This window comes from Ipomoea nil, unplaced genomic scaffold (assembly GCF_001879475.1).
Source record: "Ipomoea nil cultivar Tokyo-kokei standard unplaced genomic scaffold, Asagao_1.1 scaffold1421, whole genome shotgun sequence".
Lineage (NCBI taxonomy): Eukaryota > Viridiplantae > Streptophyta > Magnoliopsida > Solanales > Convolvulaceae > Ipomoea > Ipomoea nil.
In genome coordinates this window covers 8,541,483-8,557,798 of record NW_017617849.1, presented here as the reverse complement: position 1 = coordinate 8,557,798, position 16,316 = coordinate 8,541,483, and the positions used below count along the sequence as shown (strand labels likewise).

The following is a 16,316-nucleotide window of genomic DNA, read 5'->3' as shown; positions in this document are numbered from 1 at the left end:
TCAATCATTCAATGTGGGATAAAAATGATCTCAACATCATTTACAAAGGGAGCCCGTGACTCCCCTTTGTCTATTTTTTTTTTCTTTTTTCTTTTTAATTTTAATTTTATTTTGTATATATTTTTGTTTGGATTATTATTATTGTTGTTGTTGTTGTTGTTATTGTTATTTGATTTTTTGGCAAATTCGTTAGAATTTTAAGAAATTCGTCTGTTTAACATTTTATATTTATCAAAACACCAAAAATATTATTTAATAACTTAACAATTTGCTTGAAACGGCTAAAAACTAAAACAACTCATATACATTTTTGGTTAATCTTTCCCAAACACCCTAATAAATTAAAAAAAATTAAAAAAAATAAGAATCCATTAAGATAAGTTTTTTTATATAAGAGCCATTTGACACGTTGAGTTTTAATAGATTGTGGAACCGTGTCCACCTTGCATTTCTATGTTCATAAATACTAAACTATAAGTTCATTATTTTAAAGTTATATATTCATAATCTTTGAACTTCATATTCAAAATTATTGAACTCTATATTCATAATTATAGAACTCTATGTTCATAATTATTGAATTATATGTTCATAATTATAAAAATATATATTCATAATTATTGAATCTCTATATTCATAATTAGATAACTATGTGTTCATAATTATGTTCACAACACTATGTTCATAATTATAGAACTATATGTTCATAATTTTTGAACTATATATTGATTATTATATTCATAATTATGAACTATTTTTGAACCATATCTACCTTGCAAGGTGAACACATTTCCACAACATAATTTGTCGAGTCAATAATAGTACTATAAAAAGCCTTTGGACTTCTCAATACTTGCCCACATTGATGGGCAAGCAATTGTGTGGTTGTAAGAAGAGCATTGCTTCTCTTATATAGAGGAGATCTAGAACTCCTCTTTCTAAACATTTTCAATGTGGGATCAAAATGATCCCACATCATTTACTAATGGGATGGGAGCCACCTTTGTCTTTTTTTTTTTTTTTTTTTTTTTTTTAAAATTAATTTTAATTTTATTTTGTATATAGTTTGGTTTGGATTATTATTATTATTATTATTATTATTATTATTATTATTATTATTATATATTATTGTTGTTGTTGTTATTTTAATTTTATTTTATACTTGAATAATAATATTATCAATTATATTATATTATAGAATATAATACCATATATAATATTACCAATTAAGAGATTTTATTTAATTTCCATTTGACATTTACTTACCAAATAAGTTTTACTACTAAAGTTTTGGGGGGAAAATTTGTTAGGAGGATTTTACTTATATATATATATAGATATAGATATAGATAGATGAATAAAGAAATCCATAATCACAATTTAAAGATATGCGCCGAGTAAATTTCGCTCATGTGTAATAACTCACAAATTTCATATTTTCCTGACAAGTTAACATAGTCAAAATTGGTTACTGCATAATGCTTATGTTCATGCACTTCAAGCACGGTTACTCGGATTAGTTATCTCCCTTCCATCTGCTTCTTTAAGACTTGTTTGTTTTGACATTGTCGCACCATCAGTTTCTTTCTTCGTAACAAACATGTCACAAAACGTACTTGGCATAACTCTTTCTTCACCGTTGAAAGTGTAGGTCTACATATATATTAATCAATTTATACCAAGTACAAAGTAGAACGGTGTAAATCTACAAAATGTTCATATTTTTACTTATTTAGAGATGAAATATGTTTACTAACTTACCTTGAAACTGCTAGGGTCAATATGGTGTTCCACAAGGAAGCCAATGAACAGAAAGTTCTCTTCTGGTTGCCTGTAATGGCCACTATATGGCCATACAGCCTGCAAATAATTAAACACAAAATAATATAAATTGTTAGTTCAGACAGAACACATATTTTAATCAACTATTAGAATCGTCATACTCATGTTACGTTAAAGGTCATGGGAAGCATTATGTGTCCTCGCGTCCTGTTACATGATGTCTTAGATAAGAGTTTTAGTTGAGACGAAAGACATTGTTGAATTAAAATTAAAGTTAATTTTCATTGCCCTAAAGGGGTGGCTGAGTGGGTGGAACCATGAAACATAATTTTTGTAGGAGAATGTTGGTTGAACCCGTCATGCAAAATCTTTCGCTCATTTCTTAATACTAACCGGATTTATCCCGTATACACTGTACTCTTGATAGTGGCTGCGAGTTTCCACGTCACCAAAAATTTGTAATAAAAAAAAATAATAATAATAAAGCTAACTAAGGATAGCATAATTGTTAGAAATGGACTACCTTAATTACTCCATTAGAGACAAGCAATTTTCCAGCTGCAATGGCGGCTCCTCCTGCGAGAAAACTGGAGTGGTGAAAACGGCCCTTTTCCTTTTGTGCCACGTACAATACTCTCTCTGGGCTAAGAACATATATCCATTCTGTGCCCTCAATGCTGTCCACAAAACTTCCATTTCTTGAGTACTTCATCTTCCCCTCCTCCAATATTACTTCATATTCTTCCCTCTCTCTCTGCAAATAATTAAACACCCATAATATTTAATGAAAATCTTACAACATATATATCATGTATATCTATATATCTTAAAGAATAATATATATGAAGTGTATGTATATATGCTTACTGGTCCTAAATATTTAACGCATTGACGCTGTAGTTCACTCCTCGGACATTTCTCCAGATTTACTTCCTTACCATCTCCGATATCTAACCTTAATTTCATAAAAATATATTGTCAGATCAAATCAAAACACATCAGAAATGTATACTAAGAAAGGCATATATAATTATATTACCAATAGAAGAAAGGCTGCGTGGTGGGGCTATCGACCCACACGTCGTGATACAAGTTTAAACTGCAGCCATATCGATGGCGTGGATCAACCTATTGTAAACCAAAATTCACAAGAAATTAGATTGTTAGGGATACGAGGTCGGAGTTTACGAGGTTGTTTTTTTGTTTGTTTTTTTTTTTTTTGTCACTTACAGCCTCTAGCCAGTGCTTAAGATACAATGGTTTTGCCTCTTTGTCTTTGGACAACCCCTTTCCAAGCTTCGACGCTTTAGACTTGAGCCGTGCCCACCGCGCCACGGCGGTTTCCGGCTTCCCGGCGGCGTCAAAGAATGTCACCGAACTTTGTCTAAGAACCCCAAAGTGTGTCGCGCACCACCTATAAATCCACATTTATTAAATTTTAAGATTTAAGATATAGATGGACATCGATTAGTTTGTATTGTTGTATCAATTTCAACATCTAGAAACAATTAACATTAACCATAAATCTTGGACAATGAGGCGACAGTCTCCAAGGTGTCTTCTGGTTCGGAAAGCATTGTAAACTTTCTGAAACGTGGCTGCATGTGCATGGAAATCTCGGCTCGGAGGTTCTGTCGTACTAAATTGATGATCCCATGATGTCGTCTTCTCCATAACTGATGATCTCATCACCATTGCTGCAAATACCCAATGAAAATTGCAGAAAACCCTTCACACTTTTGTTTGAGTACAGTAAAGAATGGAATTGGAAAACGTGGGCTGTGGGCTTTCTTGTAAATGAAAGAAAACGATGACAGGTGGGTAGTTGTGCACTGAAACTCCCTTTAATGTCTTCTTTTATAGTCTATATATATATATATGCATGGCGAGTTTATTAATTATTGATTTTGGTAATGGAGGAATATAATAAAATGGTCAAATTCAAAATCAGAGTACACTGCAATTCATGGTATGTATGTGTTGAATATGATGGAGTGTGATTCCCCCAAACGGTGAATGATAATAAAGAAGGTAGGATAGATAGATGCAATAATGGAGGGATTGAAAGTTTCTATTATATTGAGTTGAACCTGGAAAAGGGGTTTGACTGGATTCAAGATTTGTTCATTCTCAAGGTTGGAATGAGGTCAATGGTATAAACTCCCATTTCCCACAGATCCCATCCCCCTCAAATCTCCTACTAGAGCTTTCCTTTTGATCCTGATAAGGGTTAAGTGCCTTTTATTGTTAATTTGATTTGACTAACTTCAACTCTTTCACTAATTAGCTAGGATCCACCCTAATGTATATTTGATATCCTTCCCAATATAATATTCGGTATCTCCACCACTATGAGACTAATTCAAATTCAAATCTTATCAATGAAATTTAACTTTTACTTGAGAAAGATCTGATTTAGAGTTTTTTAACATGTCATGCTTACATACATGAGTTGATATTTTGACCAATTTGATCTAATACTTTCGAATAAAGAGAGTGAGTGCTCGATTTATTTTATTAAGGGAAAATGGCACTTTTCCCCCTGTGTTGTTTACATATAGCATATTTTACCCCTGTGTTGTTTATGTAACCACTTTATTCCCCTTAATTGTTTTTGAAGTGGCTATTTTTCCCCTCTCCTTTAAATAAGTGTTAGGGCTGTTAAATATGAGGGTAAAAATGGCATTTCACTTATTATTATTATTATTATTATTATTATTATTATTATTATTATTATTATTATTATTATTATTATTATTATTATTATGTGCTTAAATCATATTTTGTTTTTTATGATAGTGCTTATTTTCTCTGTCTCATCTTACTTATCTTATTTATAATTTATTAATTAATTTAACTCTTTTTTAGTTACTTCGTTAATTTTTTAAATTGTTAAATTAATTTTTTTGTGTTTAATAATATTTTTAATAAATTAAAAATAAAAAAAGTTAAATTATACGGAGTATTAATTTAAAGAAATGTTAACATGGTTATAAAGTGGGGTTAATGACTTTTTTTTTAGACACCTAACTGGCTAACTTAGATATGTTATTGCGTAGTATAATTTAAAATATATTATCCAACTATGTATTTGCATTCAAAAAAAAAAAAATGTATCACATTGCCATTGCATATGAAAGGATGATAAAGGTTAGGAAATTCCTTCCTTGTCCAAGAAGTTTGGCACCGTGTTAATTAGAAGAATATTCCGTATGACAATCTTGAACGCCCGTGTAACTAGAATGTTGTGGCCTGGGCTTGGTGTAATTAAGTGTATGATGGGGTTTTGTTTGAAATTCAAATTTCAATACATTTACTTCCTATCACAACATTAAAATGAGTAATTGCATATCAATACTTTTCCATATCAAGAATCAATTTCATTGTCTCTGCATTGCAGCAAGTTCCAAAACAGTTGGAATGGGTCCAAGTGCATATATGATTGTAAAACAGTAAAAGTATTGTGGTGTTTTCTGATATTTTTCAACTATTCAAGCCCCTTCAAACAAGGAAAAGTATAATACTCCGTAATAATAAAAGGTCAAAAATTAAGTCAAAATTTTTTATTGGGCCATTAGTGGTCGGCCCAATGGAAAATAGGCCCAATTCATTTCCCTATTCTTCTTCTTCTTGGGCTCTTTGTCATCATCCCTGCAAAACTGCAAAAGCTCGTCTCTGCTCTATCACCAATCTCTCATGGCGGAAACAAACGCAAGAAAGAACGAATCCGCTCCTTCAGGTACAGATTTCCTCTTATTTACACCTTCTGCCATTAGCGCTCTTCTACGGTTGTACGATAAAGCTTTCGTTGTTGTTTGGGGGATTTAAAGTTTGAATCTTTAATCTAGGACTATATTCATATCCTCGAACCAGCTGGTTTTTCATGTTCAACTGGAAAATTAACAAAATGGGTTTTCTTGTGAGGATTAATCTTGGATAAATGATTGCCAGAAAAGATTAATGTTCTCCTGGAATTGGAGACCTAACTTGGGTACTGTTCTTCTGCATATTTTATTTATTAAAAGATTTCGACTTTTATACAGTTCAACAATTTCTGGGCTGCAGAAATATTTTAGCCTTTTTTTTGTTTTATCGAATCAGCCCATATATTTTGGGCTTAAATTGACATCCTATGTATCAGTGATCTAATTTATGTAATTTTTGACCTTTGTGGATGAGAAAGATGTGAAATCAGCAAACATGACTGAGCGAGCTAAGGAAGAGATGCAGACTATGTTTCAGCACGATAAACCTCAAATCCACGACAAAGAAACACATGGAAGCAGCGATGATATTGATGAGACCACCTCGGTTGATGAAGTTAAGGCACCGGGTGTGTTTGAACGAGTGAAGGAAGAAGTAGAGGCTGTTGTCGGAGCAATTCATCCCAAGAAGAACAAGTGATTTGGCTGTTGCTTAGAAATATATATTGTTGTATGAATTATGAGATTTAACTGTGGACATTTTATGGTTTCCTTTAGCACTTTGATGATGTTGTATCTTGTTAACCTCTGAGCCTGCAATAAACTGCGAGTCTACAGCAAAAAATATGTAATTCGCTAGAAAAAGGGCTTGAACCTTCGACCTTGTGGTTAACAGCCACACGCTCTAACCAACTGAGCTATTCCAGCTATGTATTCATGAAATACAAAAATATTGATAATGGGTGTGCCATTAAAGAGTTATGACCAAAGATAAGGATACCATATGAAATGTAACTAAAGCCGAATTGTATCCTAGAAACCCGGACCCTATTAACCTGTCCCAAACTCAAAGTAGGTAAATTGAGCTAATCTGATTTTTGAAAATCAACACTAAATTGTACACTTTTATTTTTATGCACAAGGAATTCAACTCGGACTCAAATCTTGAATATTCGTAATATAAATTGAACCCACACGTTGTTATTGAAAGCAAGTCTTAGCGGGAGATTGTCATAGGCAAACTCATGGCCAGAAACAATCGATATTTTTAAAAGAGTTATGGGGAGGACATTTAAAATGTTTCATCATGCTCATCACATTTTCAACACCAGCCAGTTGGCATTGTTAGTCAAAATTTGATAGAAAATTTGGCAAATCAGAGCAGGATCTCAAAGATACTAGTCAACTTTCAACAGAAATTTGGCAATCAAAGGTGTGGGTGATCTGTAGTAATGGAAAATCATGTGTCTTTTTTTTTTTTTTTTTAAATAATGTGTCTTTCTGTCTTTTAACAATTTTTTTAATTTTTTAAAATTAAAAATTTTGAAAGTGTAAAATCATGTACATAGTTAAACTGATCAATTATTTTACTAAGAGTTGTTGGTTGTAAGGTTCAAGAGATATGGACTTAGAGTGTGTTTGGTTCGAACATGGGAATCATAATCGAAATGTGTATCAAATACTTCGTAATGATAATGAGTTTTGATAAAAGTATTTTGCATGTTTGGTAGTATGGTGGAATGAGAATGATTAGGTTAAGGAGGAATAATGAAATGAAACTCTTATTTTATCAGAGAGTGAGTCTTTCAATTAAGGTGATAATCAAATCCATAATAATGTTTTAAAAATATGTCAATCAAACAACCGAAGTTGGTTATTCCTCAATCGTATTTGAATTATGATAACTTGAAAGAAAAATAAAAATAAAAAGAAAACGTTGTTGGATTTATGCAATAATTAATAGTCCAGCAGTACCACTAATCTCTCCTATGATTGTTGATTAGGAAGAAACTAACGTTGGAATGGTTGGAGCTTCCCAGAAACTTCCATAGGTGTCGGCCCCACACAAATTCCAACATCCATTTAATGCGTCCCACTACTTGCCACGTACTATACGTCACTATGCTTTGCACTATTTGCCCACAACTCCCGCCCAGATTACACATTTTTATTTTTATATATATATTTTTTAAATTATAATGGATTCGCATATACGTAATTTTGCATCATGCAATTCTGTAATTACTTTTAAAATTTGAATTGTACATCTTATAATGTCTAATTATGTAATTCACACGAGAACAATAATTTTTAAATTAAAATATGTATATTAATGTAAGATTATGTATGAGAGGTGGATTGAAAGTTGAATTTATTTATTTAAAATGGTAATTCAAAGTATATAAATGCAAGATAATATAGGAGATATTGATTATAATTGTCATTAAAATAAATATAATGTTTGTAACTTTGTAAAAACACCAGTGCAAGCGTCAATTGATGTTTGACAGCGGTAGTTTTTTTCACTATATGTTTTATGTGTTGCGAGATGTGTGTGTAGATTCTCATATAAAAGTATTGAACAATTATAATGTTCATGAGTAGTACCTATTATTTTGGTTCCATAACTTGGTTACTTGATAGGAAAAAGTACTAGGGCCGGTTTTTAGATTTTTGTGGCCCATTCTGGTAAATAAATGAGGTCTTATCAAAATTACAATCTTTTAAACCAATACAATAATTTTTTCTAATAATAATAATGTAGTAAAATGTTGTTGTGCGCAAAGAAAAAATCAAATGTTATGGAATAAATTACAATTATAACAATAATAATAATAATAATAATAATGGTGTGCGCGCAATGCAAAGGTGCAAGTTTTGAACTTTTGACCTCTAAATTGAAACACAATAAACACATGTTTCTATCATTTATCCATTAAGCCTTTTAACTATAATTGACAACTTTTATTATTTATTTCTAAATTAGCTAAGTAAAAATTAAATATTGGACTCTTCAAAATTTGGGACCCTCTAAAATTTGGGGGTCCTGTGCGATAGGCCTAACTTGCACAGTCCAAAATCCGGCCCTAGTAACAACAATGACTCTGCAAGTAGTCTGAATACTGGTGTTGTAATGTGTCTAGTTTCATCACTAGTTTTCACATCAATTTTGCACATGTTCATTTTGAAGTTCATATTTTTAGAATTATTAAGAATGAGTGTTGATTTTGTGTGTGCGTTTTTTTGTAAATTTGTTTTGAAGAATTTCACATCATTTTTGAAAGACTCATTAGAGCAACTACATTGATTTGATTTTTTATTTTTATTTTTTGTGTGAATTTTTGTTAATAAAAAAAAACATTTCTAATAGGATAAAAGAAAAATGTTAATAGCTTTTAATGCACCCATGTGTCCGCTGGGTGAATTGTGCTTGAATGTAATTGACCTTTCAACGTTTTTATTGGTTATTACTCTAAGAAGGTATGCCAAAAATTAATTTAACATAACATACTCCCACATTCTCTCATCTAACAATCAAAATTCCTAACAAAAATTAAAAAATTAAAAATGACATATAACGTGATTCTTAGTGTTCACTCTCAAATAGTGTTTGCGAGTGACGGTAAATATGATTACCGGAGTATATTTTAGTATACGTAAATTGAGACAAGTTGTATTACTAACCGTGAGTACCGAGCTTTAGAATGTCTCCATTTTGCGACATGGACTTAGATTTTTATACTGTAGTAACGACTATAATAATGAGCATTGATGACTCCCTCACAAATGCAACGACTCCTCTTCATAAATGTCAGGGCTCCTCAGTAACTCTTGATGAGGCGGTGCTTAATGTGTTGCCTCTTGTAACTGTTCCACATGCTTTCAACTGTTATTATTTGACTGTCATCACTCATTTGATGGGTCAAACCAAGTGCACTGAGTCGGGTTCGGTACTTGTCCAATTATCTTGTCAGCGAGTTTTCATCGTCATTCAAACAAAAAAAAAAAAAAAAAACCATATAATGTGATATAATATATAGTTTTAATAAGAAAAAATGCATTGAACCCTCTCGATACAATATTATTCTATTTGCATATGCTCTCTCTAATACGAAGGAATTTAGAGTAGTGTCTTATACAATCTAAATGTCATGATTGTAAAACATAATTATACTAGCCAGACAAATAGAGCATATAAAGAAAATTATATATTTCATATAACCTATAATCTAATCTGTCTAAAATATTATTTTGAGATTCTATTTATCCTATATATTAGATTATTTTATTTGAGACTTAAGTTAATGAATTACACCTGCGCCAAAAACATATTATTTAGCACTATTAAAAAAGTTATGAGAAATATGATGAAAAATATATAAATATTTTTCAAGAATTTCACCCCAAAATGGCCTTTTAGACCTGTAGTAACCTCTCCCATGTAGGATGTCATGAGATCGAATTTGAGTGGAGGCGTTGCTGACTCTTTGTGCTTCATTAGGTTGAGAAAGTATGTTTGAACAGATACTACAATGTAATAAGGTCGGTAGCATTAAAAAAAATTAAAAAAGAAAAGATAATAAAAATATTTGATGAATAATCTCAAAATCAGAGCCAATCAAAGAACAGTAGAAATTCACCCAAAAATATATATGATATTTTTGGTACATTTCCAAAAATAAATGCATGTATGTACAGAAAATAGAAAATGATGGACAGAGGGAGGGAGAGAGAGGCCCCGTAAAATACTGGTAATCGGTTCGGACGAGATTGCTCTGTTTTCTTTTCTTTCTTTCTCTCTCTCTCTCTCTTCCAACTTTTCTCTCTCCTACTTCGCGATCTCTGCAACTTTGCACCTGCATTCCCCTTCATCGCCGTGCTTTCCTTTCTGGGTCTGCTTCAAATTTTCAACTTGCTCGACCCCCTGTTTCGCACCTGGTACATTTCTCTTCATCATACTTTTTTTTTTTTTTTTTTTTTTTTGCCGCACTTCTTTGCAATGGCGCGGAATGTGTTGTCTTTGAAAGAGGGCATCATTTCGCGTTTAATTTTGTAGGTTATAAGGAACAATCCGGGATTCTTTGTTTGTTTTCTTTTTTTTTTTCCAAATTATTATTCGTTTCAATTCCAGCTAAAACTTTGGTTGATGTTGCCAATGCCAATTTGTGGATAATGTGATTGTTTGAATATTGAGCGACGGGATTGTTAGGTGTGGAGGTTTCGTTTAATATGCTGTGCTGTGCTGTGCTGTGCTGTAACTCTTTAAGAAACTTAAATGGTGGAATTAAGATTGATTTTGTTTTGGATGCCGTTATTTAACGATTCCTTTTGATTCTAGTCGACTGAGAATTTGTTCTTGAAGTGAGCATTATGCATATGCCTGAATTGGTTTAGAATATGAATTAATGATGATTTCTTTGTTTGTTTTTTCTTGATAATAATATGCAATTCTGTTATAAAGAATAACACAACACGTTTCTCAGGGATGCTGCTCCATTGTCACTTTTTGATTTGTAGTATGTGGTGGTGGTAGAATTGAATAGAGATTGACACTTGAGGGAGAAAGGGAAAATGGCAAGAGGCAAGATAAGGGCGAAGTTTCGCAGGAGCAATTTGTACACATTTGCATGTATCAGGCCAAGAACTCAAGAGGATGAAAGGCCTCATCCGTTAGGCCCTGGATTTACTCGTGTAGTGAATTGCAACCAGCCCCAAATCCATGATATCAAACCTCTCAAGTACTGTACAAACTATATAACAACCACAAAGTACAATTTCTTGTCGTTCCTGCCCAAGGCCATCTTTGAGCAGTTCAGGCGTGTTGCCAACTTGTACTTTCTGCTGGCTGCAATTCTGTCTCTCACACCGGTTTCACCATTCTCGGCTGTTAGTATGATAGCTCCTTTAGTCTTTGTTGTTGGGTTGAGCATGGCAAAGGAAGCAATGGAGGACTGGCAGCGGTTCATCCAGGATATGAAGGTCAATCTGAGAAAATCTAATGTTCACAAGAAGGATGGTTCTTTTGGTAATAAGCCATGGATGAAGCTTCGGGTTGGAGATGTTATCAAAGTGTCAAAGGATCAGTTTTTTCCTGCAGATTTACTTCTTTTGTCATCTAGTTATGAAGATGGAATCTGTTATGTGGAAACGATGAACTTAGATGGAGAGACAAACTTGAAGGTAAAAAGAGCTTTAGAGGTAACCTTACCCTTGGAAGATGACGAGTCTTTCAAGGAGTTCACGGCAACTATAAAATGTGAAGATCCCAACCCCAATCTTTACACTTTTGTTGGTAATCTTGAGTATGAGCGCCAGATTTATCCTCTTGATCCTGGTCAGATTCTTCTTAGAGATTCAAAGCTTAGGAATACTGCTTATGTGTATGGAGTGGTGATATTCACTGGTCATGACAGCAAAGTTATGCAGAATTCTACAAAGTCTCCCTCAAAAAGGAGTCGGATTGAAAGACAAATGGACAAAATCATTTACATCCTTTTTACTCTCCTCATGTTGATCTCATTGATTAGCTCAGTGGGCTTTACTGTGAAGACGAGGTACCAGATACCTGACTGGTGGTATATACAACCATATGATATAAATAATATCCTTTATAATCCTAACAAACCTGAGTTGTCTGGGATTTTTCACCTGGTCACTGCTCTTTTATTGTATGGATACTTAATACCCATCTCCCTTTACGTGTCCATTGAAGTGGTGAAAGTCCTACAGGCAGTGTTCATCAATCAGGATGTTCATATGTACGACGAAGAGACTGGAACTCCTGCTCAAGCAAGAACATCAAATCTGAATGAGGAGTTAGGCCAGGTTGACACAATCCTTTCTGACAAAACTGGTACTTTGACCTGCAACCAGATGGATTACCTGAAATGCTCCATCGCTGGTGTTGCATATGGAAAGCGTGCTAGTGATGTAGAGCTTGCAGCTGCAAAGCAAATGGCTATGGAACTTGATGAGGAAGATGCTGAGAGCATACCTAGTACAACTGGATGTGCTGCATCAGATATTGAGTTGGAGACAGTTGTTACTTGTAAAGATGATGATGAAAAAAAACCAGCAATAAAGGGTTTTAGCTTTGAGGACAACCGCCTCATGAATGGAAATTGGGTAAATGAACCTAACGCAGATGTCATCTTATTATTCTTCAGGATACTGTCAGTTTGTCATACAGCAATTCCTGAACTAAATGAGGAGACTGGTATCTTCACCTATGAAGCAGAGTCACCAGACGAAGGTTCATTTCTTGTTGCAGCTAGAGAATTTGGTTTTGAGTTTTGTAAAAGAACTCAATCATCCATAGTTGTTCGTGAGAGATATCCTTCTTTTCAAGAGCCTAATGAAAGGTGAGTTTCTTGTTAAAGGAGCAGCTTACAATACTCTCCAGACTCCAGTATATGAATTCTGTTGTCAATTACGTATCTTATTATCATTCCTTTTTTTTTTTCTCCAATATGTAGGGAAGTCAAACTTCTCAATTTGTTGGACTTCACAAGCAAGAGGAAGAGAATGTCTGTCATTGTCCGAGATGAGACTGGGCAGATTTTTCTCTTGTGCAAAGGAGCAGACAGGTCTGGTCCGGAATTAATATCATTATACTACAATAGGTTCTTCATGAACTCCCATAGCACCAAAATTCATTCTTTTTTGCACTCTTTATTGCTTTTTTTCCCCTCCTGCTTGTTTTACCCCTCTCCTACCTTTGGGCAGTTTGGGGGTTGGGTAGCATCATCCTTGGAATTTATAGCTTATAAATGTTTTTTATATAATTTTGTTTAGACTGGCATTGTTCTGCTTTGATCTGATTTAATTTGCAATATATCTGCTGTTTATGTGCATTCTACAGCATCATATTTGATAGACTAGCAAAAAATGGAAAAATGTATCTAGAGGCTACCACAAAGCATTTGAATGATTATGGAGAAGCTGGCTTACGTACACTTGCACTTGCATACAAGAAGCTTGAGGAGGCAGAGTATAATGCATGGAATGAAGAATTTACTAAAGCAAGAACTTCAATTGGAGGTGATAGGGAAGCAATGCTTGAGCGGGTATCTGATATGATGGAAAGGGATCTGGTTCTTGTTGGTGCTACTGCTGTGGAGGATAAACTGCAGAGAGGAGTACGTATTTTGTATATGCATTATCAGTTTAATGAACTCTGTTGTGCTTCTGGACTTAGTATTCTATTTTTCCCACCAGGTTCCTCAATGCATAGACAAATTGGCACAAGCTGGGTTAAAGATTTGGGTTCTAACAGGGGATAAGATGGAAACTGCAATCAATATAGGGTGGGTCTCTGACCACAAGACAGAGAGCTTTGCATAGTTATTAAGTCATTGGATCAATGGATCCATATGATTAATTGGAATTTTGGTTTGTGTAGATTCGCTTGCAGTTTGCTTCGACAGGGTATGAAGCAAATTTGTATATCAGCAAATACAGATGCAGTTGAGAACGATTCCAAAGAGGTATATTTTATAAAACAATACTAAGATTCTCAAGAAATGTATTATAATTCATGGTAGTCCTTGCTATTTGTTACTCCTCAGGCTGTTAAGGAGAGTATTTTGTTGCAAATGACAAATGGTTCTCAAATGGTCAAGCTCGAAAAGGACCCACATGCTGCATTTGCAGTGATCATTGATGGAAAAACTCTAACTTATGCATTGGAGGATGATATGAAGCATCAATTTTTGAACTTAGCTGTTGATTGTGCGTCTGTGATTTGCTGTCGTGTGTCTCCAAAGCAGAAGGCTCTGGTAAGATGTCCTCAAATTTTCTCTCAGTTCCACTGACATTTTTTGGTTTCTCCCTCCTCCAAGTATGTCTCTCTATATGTGTGCGGCTGTGTGCACAGACTGATCGGTATAATATTATTCGGTTGCATAGGTGACAAGGTTAGTGAAAGAGGGAACTGGAAAAACAACCTTAGCAATTGGCGATGGTGCAAATGATGTTGGAATGATTCAGGAAGCTGACATTGGCGTTGGAATCAGTGGGGCAGAAGGAATGCAGGTTGGTAGTGCATCTAGCTGACCAATTGCTTATTTATTTTGCTATTTCCCACTCAAGACGACTTGATGTGGCTCTTACCGTTCTCCAAAACTAGAAAAAAAGAGTGTGACTGGAAAGAAATGAAGAATAAGATCAACATATTCGATACTAAAACTTGATGATTCAAACGAAACTATTTATCTGAATAAGCATTTTTTGAATTTGGGTGTTTTTTATGGGCTTAAGTGTTAGTTTCTTGCAGGCTGTGATGTCCAGTGACTTTGCTATTGCACAATTCCGGTTTTTGGAGAGACTTCTTGTTGTACATGGTCACTGGTGCTACAAACGAATTGCTCAGATGGTAACGAATTTACTGCTTTTGGGAGATTTATTTCATTTAATGAAACGAAAACACAATTATCATTGGTTACTTCCGAACTAGTATGCTTTTAAGTTTTAACCACACACGAAGATAAGGATATTTCATTGCCTTACAAATGCTCTCTGTTTCAGATATGCTACTTCTTCTACAAAAATATTGCATTTGGGCTCACACTCTTTTACTTTGAGGCTTTTACTGGTTTTTCGGGGCAGTCAATATACGATGATTGGTATATGCTTCTGTTCAACGTGGTTCTTACTTCGCTGCCTGTCATTTCACTTGGAGTCTTTGAGCAGGATGTGTCTTCTCAAGTCTGTTTACAGGTTAGCCCTCTAAGCACTGTTTATGTTAGGCGGGCGATACTCTAAACTAGTCAAAACCCATCAAAACTGAACCACATTTTGCAGTTCCCAGCGCTGTATCAGCAAGGACCCAGAAACTTGTTTTTCGACTGGAATAGAATATTCGGGTGGATGGGAAATGGCGTCTACACCTCTCTCATTGTATTTTTCCTTAACCTAAGCATCTTCTATGACCAAGCCTTTCGGGCACAAGGCCAGACTGCAGACTTGACTGCTGTAGGTACTGCCATGTTCACTGGCGTTGTCTGGGCAGTAAACGCCCAGATTGCGCTAGCAATGAGTCATTTTACATGGATACAACATGTTCTTATTTGGGGGAGTATTATCAGTTGGTACATATTACTTTTAGTATATGGCGAGATGTCGCCAAGAATTTCCAAAGATGCCTACAAAATGCTGATCGAGTCCCTAGCTCCCGCCCCAATCTACTGGGTTTCCACCTTCTTGACATGCTTAACCTGCATCCTCCCATACCTTGTCCACATAGCTTACCAGAGATCTTTCAACCCCATGGACCACCACATCATCCAAGAAATCAAGTTCTTCAGGAAAGACGTCGAGGACAGGAACATGTGGAGAAGAGAGCGGTCCAAGGCGAAATCAAAGACCAAGATTGGGTTCACGGCAAGAGTAGATGCAAAGATCAGGAATTTGAAAGGGAGGCTGCAGAAGAAGTATTCAACGATGAACTCACACTTAGACGTACCGCGTAAATAATCACGAGATATATCCTCTAGTTTTGCTTTTGCTTTTATCCTTTGTTGTAAGTTAGGGAGGGGGAGGGGTTGGGTTGTTGAGCCACCCTGCAATTTTTATATATATATGTTCTCTGGCTGATCTTTGTAGTCCATCTGTAATATGCTTTTTCTTTATCAGTATGATGGGTTCATCTTAGGCCATTCTTCATTCTTTCATAGCATTTCAGGCTGCTGTATGTACAATACTTTCTTCTATTAGTCTATACACAACATTCAGAACCTATCTCTATCTCCCACTTTTGTCTTTCTTATTTTTACCAACACACATTTGCTTGTGTGTTGTGATGTGATGCTGCCCTGCCTTCATTCACCTACA

General features: G+C 34.5%; 2 protein-coding genes and 1 non-coding gene across 4 annotated transcripts; 1 reads left to right on the top strand and 2 right to left on the bottom strand.

Moving 5' to 3' along the window:
• Window positions 1-1,466: 1,466 nt before the first annotated feature.
• LOC109187460 (IQ domain-containing protein IQM5-like) lies at window positions 1,467-3,477 on the bottom strand. The gene is made up of 7 exons (XM_019337647.1): window positions 3,302-3,477; window positions 3,013-3,196; window positions 2,822-2,910; window positions 2,650-2,737; window positions 2,306-2,536; window positions 1,762-1,860; window positions 1,467-1,653 (listed from the first exon to the last, which is right to left on the bottom strand). The coding sequence occupies exons 1-7, from the start codon at window positions 3,475-3,477 to the stop codon at window positions 1,498-1,500; spliced, it is 1,023 nt and encodes a 340-aa protein (XP_019193192.1). The 3' UTR covers window positions 1,467-1,497.
• A 2,862-nt stretch (window positions 3,478-6,339) lies between these two features.
• On the bottom strand, window positions 6,340-6,413 carry TRNAN-GUU. Its single transcript has one exon. It is a non-coding gene; the product is annotated as a tRNA-Asn (tRNA).
• A 3,797-nt stretch (window positions 6,414-10,210) lies between these two features.
• Window positions 10,211-16,223, top strand: LOC109188026 (probable phospholipid-transporting ATPase 7). 2 transcript variants are annotated; one of them, XM_019338495.1, is made up of 12 exons: window positions 10,211-10,424; window positions 10,970-12,847; window positions 12,962-13,072; window positions 13,228-13,231; window positions 13,379-13,624; window positions 13,704-13,792; window positions 13,888-13,972; window positions 14,054-14,263; window positions 14,394-14,519; window positions 14,761-14,859; window positions 15,012-15,203; window positions 15,288-16,223. In XM_019338495.1, exons 2-12 carry the CDS (start codon window positions 11,058-11,060, stop codon window positions 15,957-15,959), a joined length of 3,624 nt encoding a protein of 1,207 aa, XP_019194040.1. In that variant the 5' UTR covers window positions 10,211-10,424; window positions 10,970-11,057; the 3' UTR covers window positions 15,960-16,223. The 2 variants fall into 2 exon arrangements, with proteins under 2 accessions (XP_019194040.1, XP_019194039.1); XM_019338494.1 differs by lacking the exon at window positions 13,228-13,231 and having other exon boundaries at window positions 10,212-10,424; window positions 13,348-13,624.
• The last annotated feature ends 93 nt before the right edge of the window (window positions 16,224-16,316 follow it).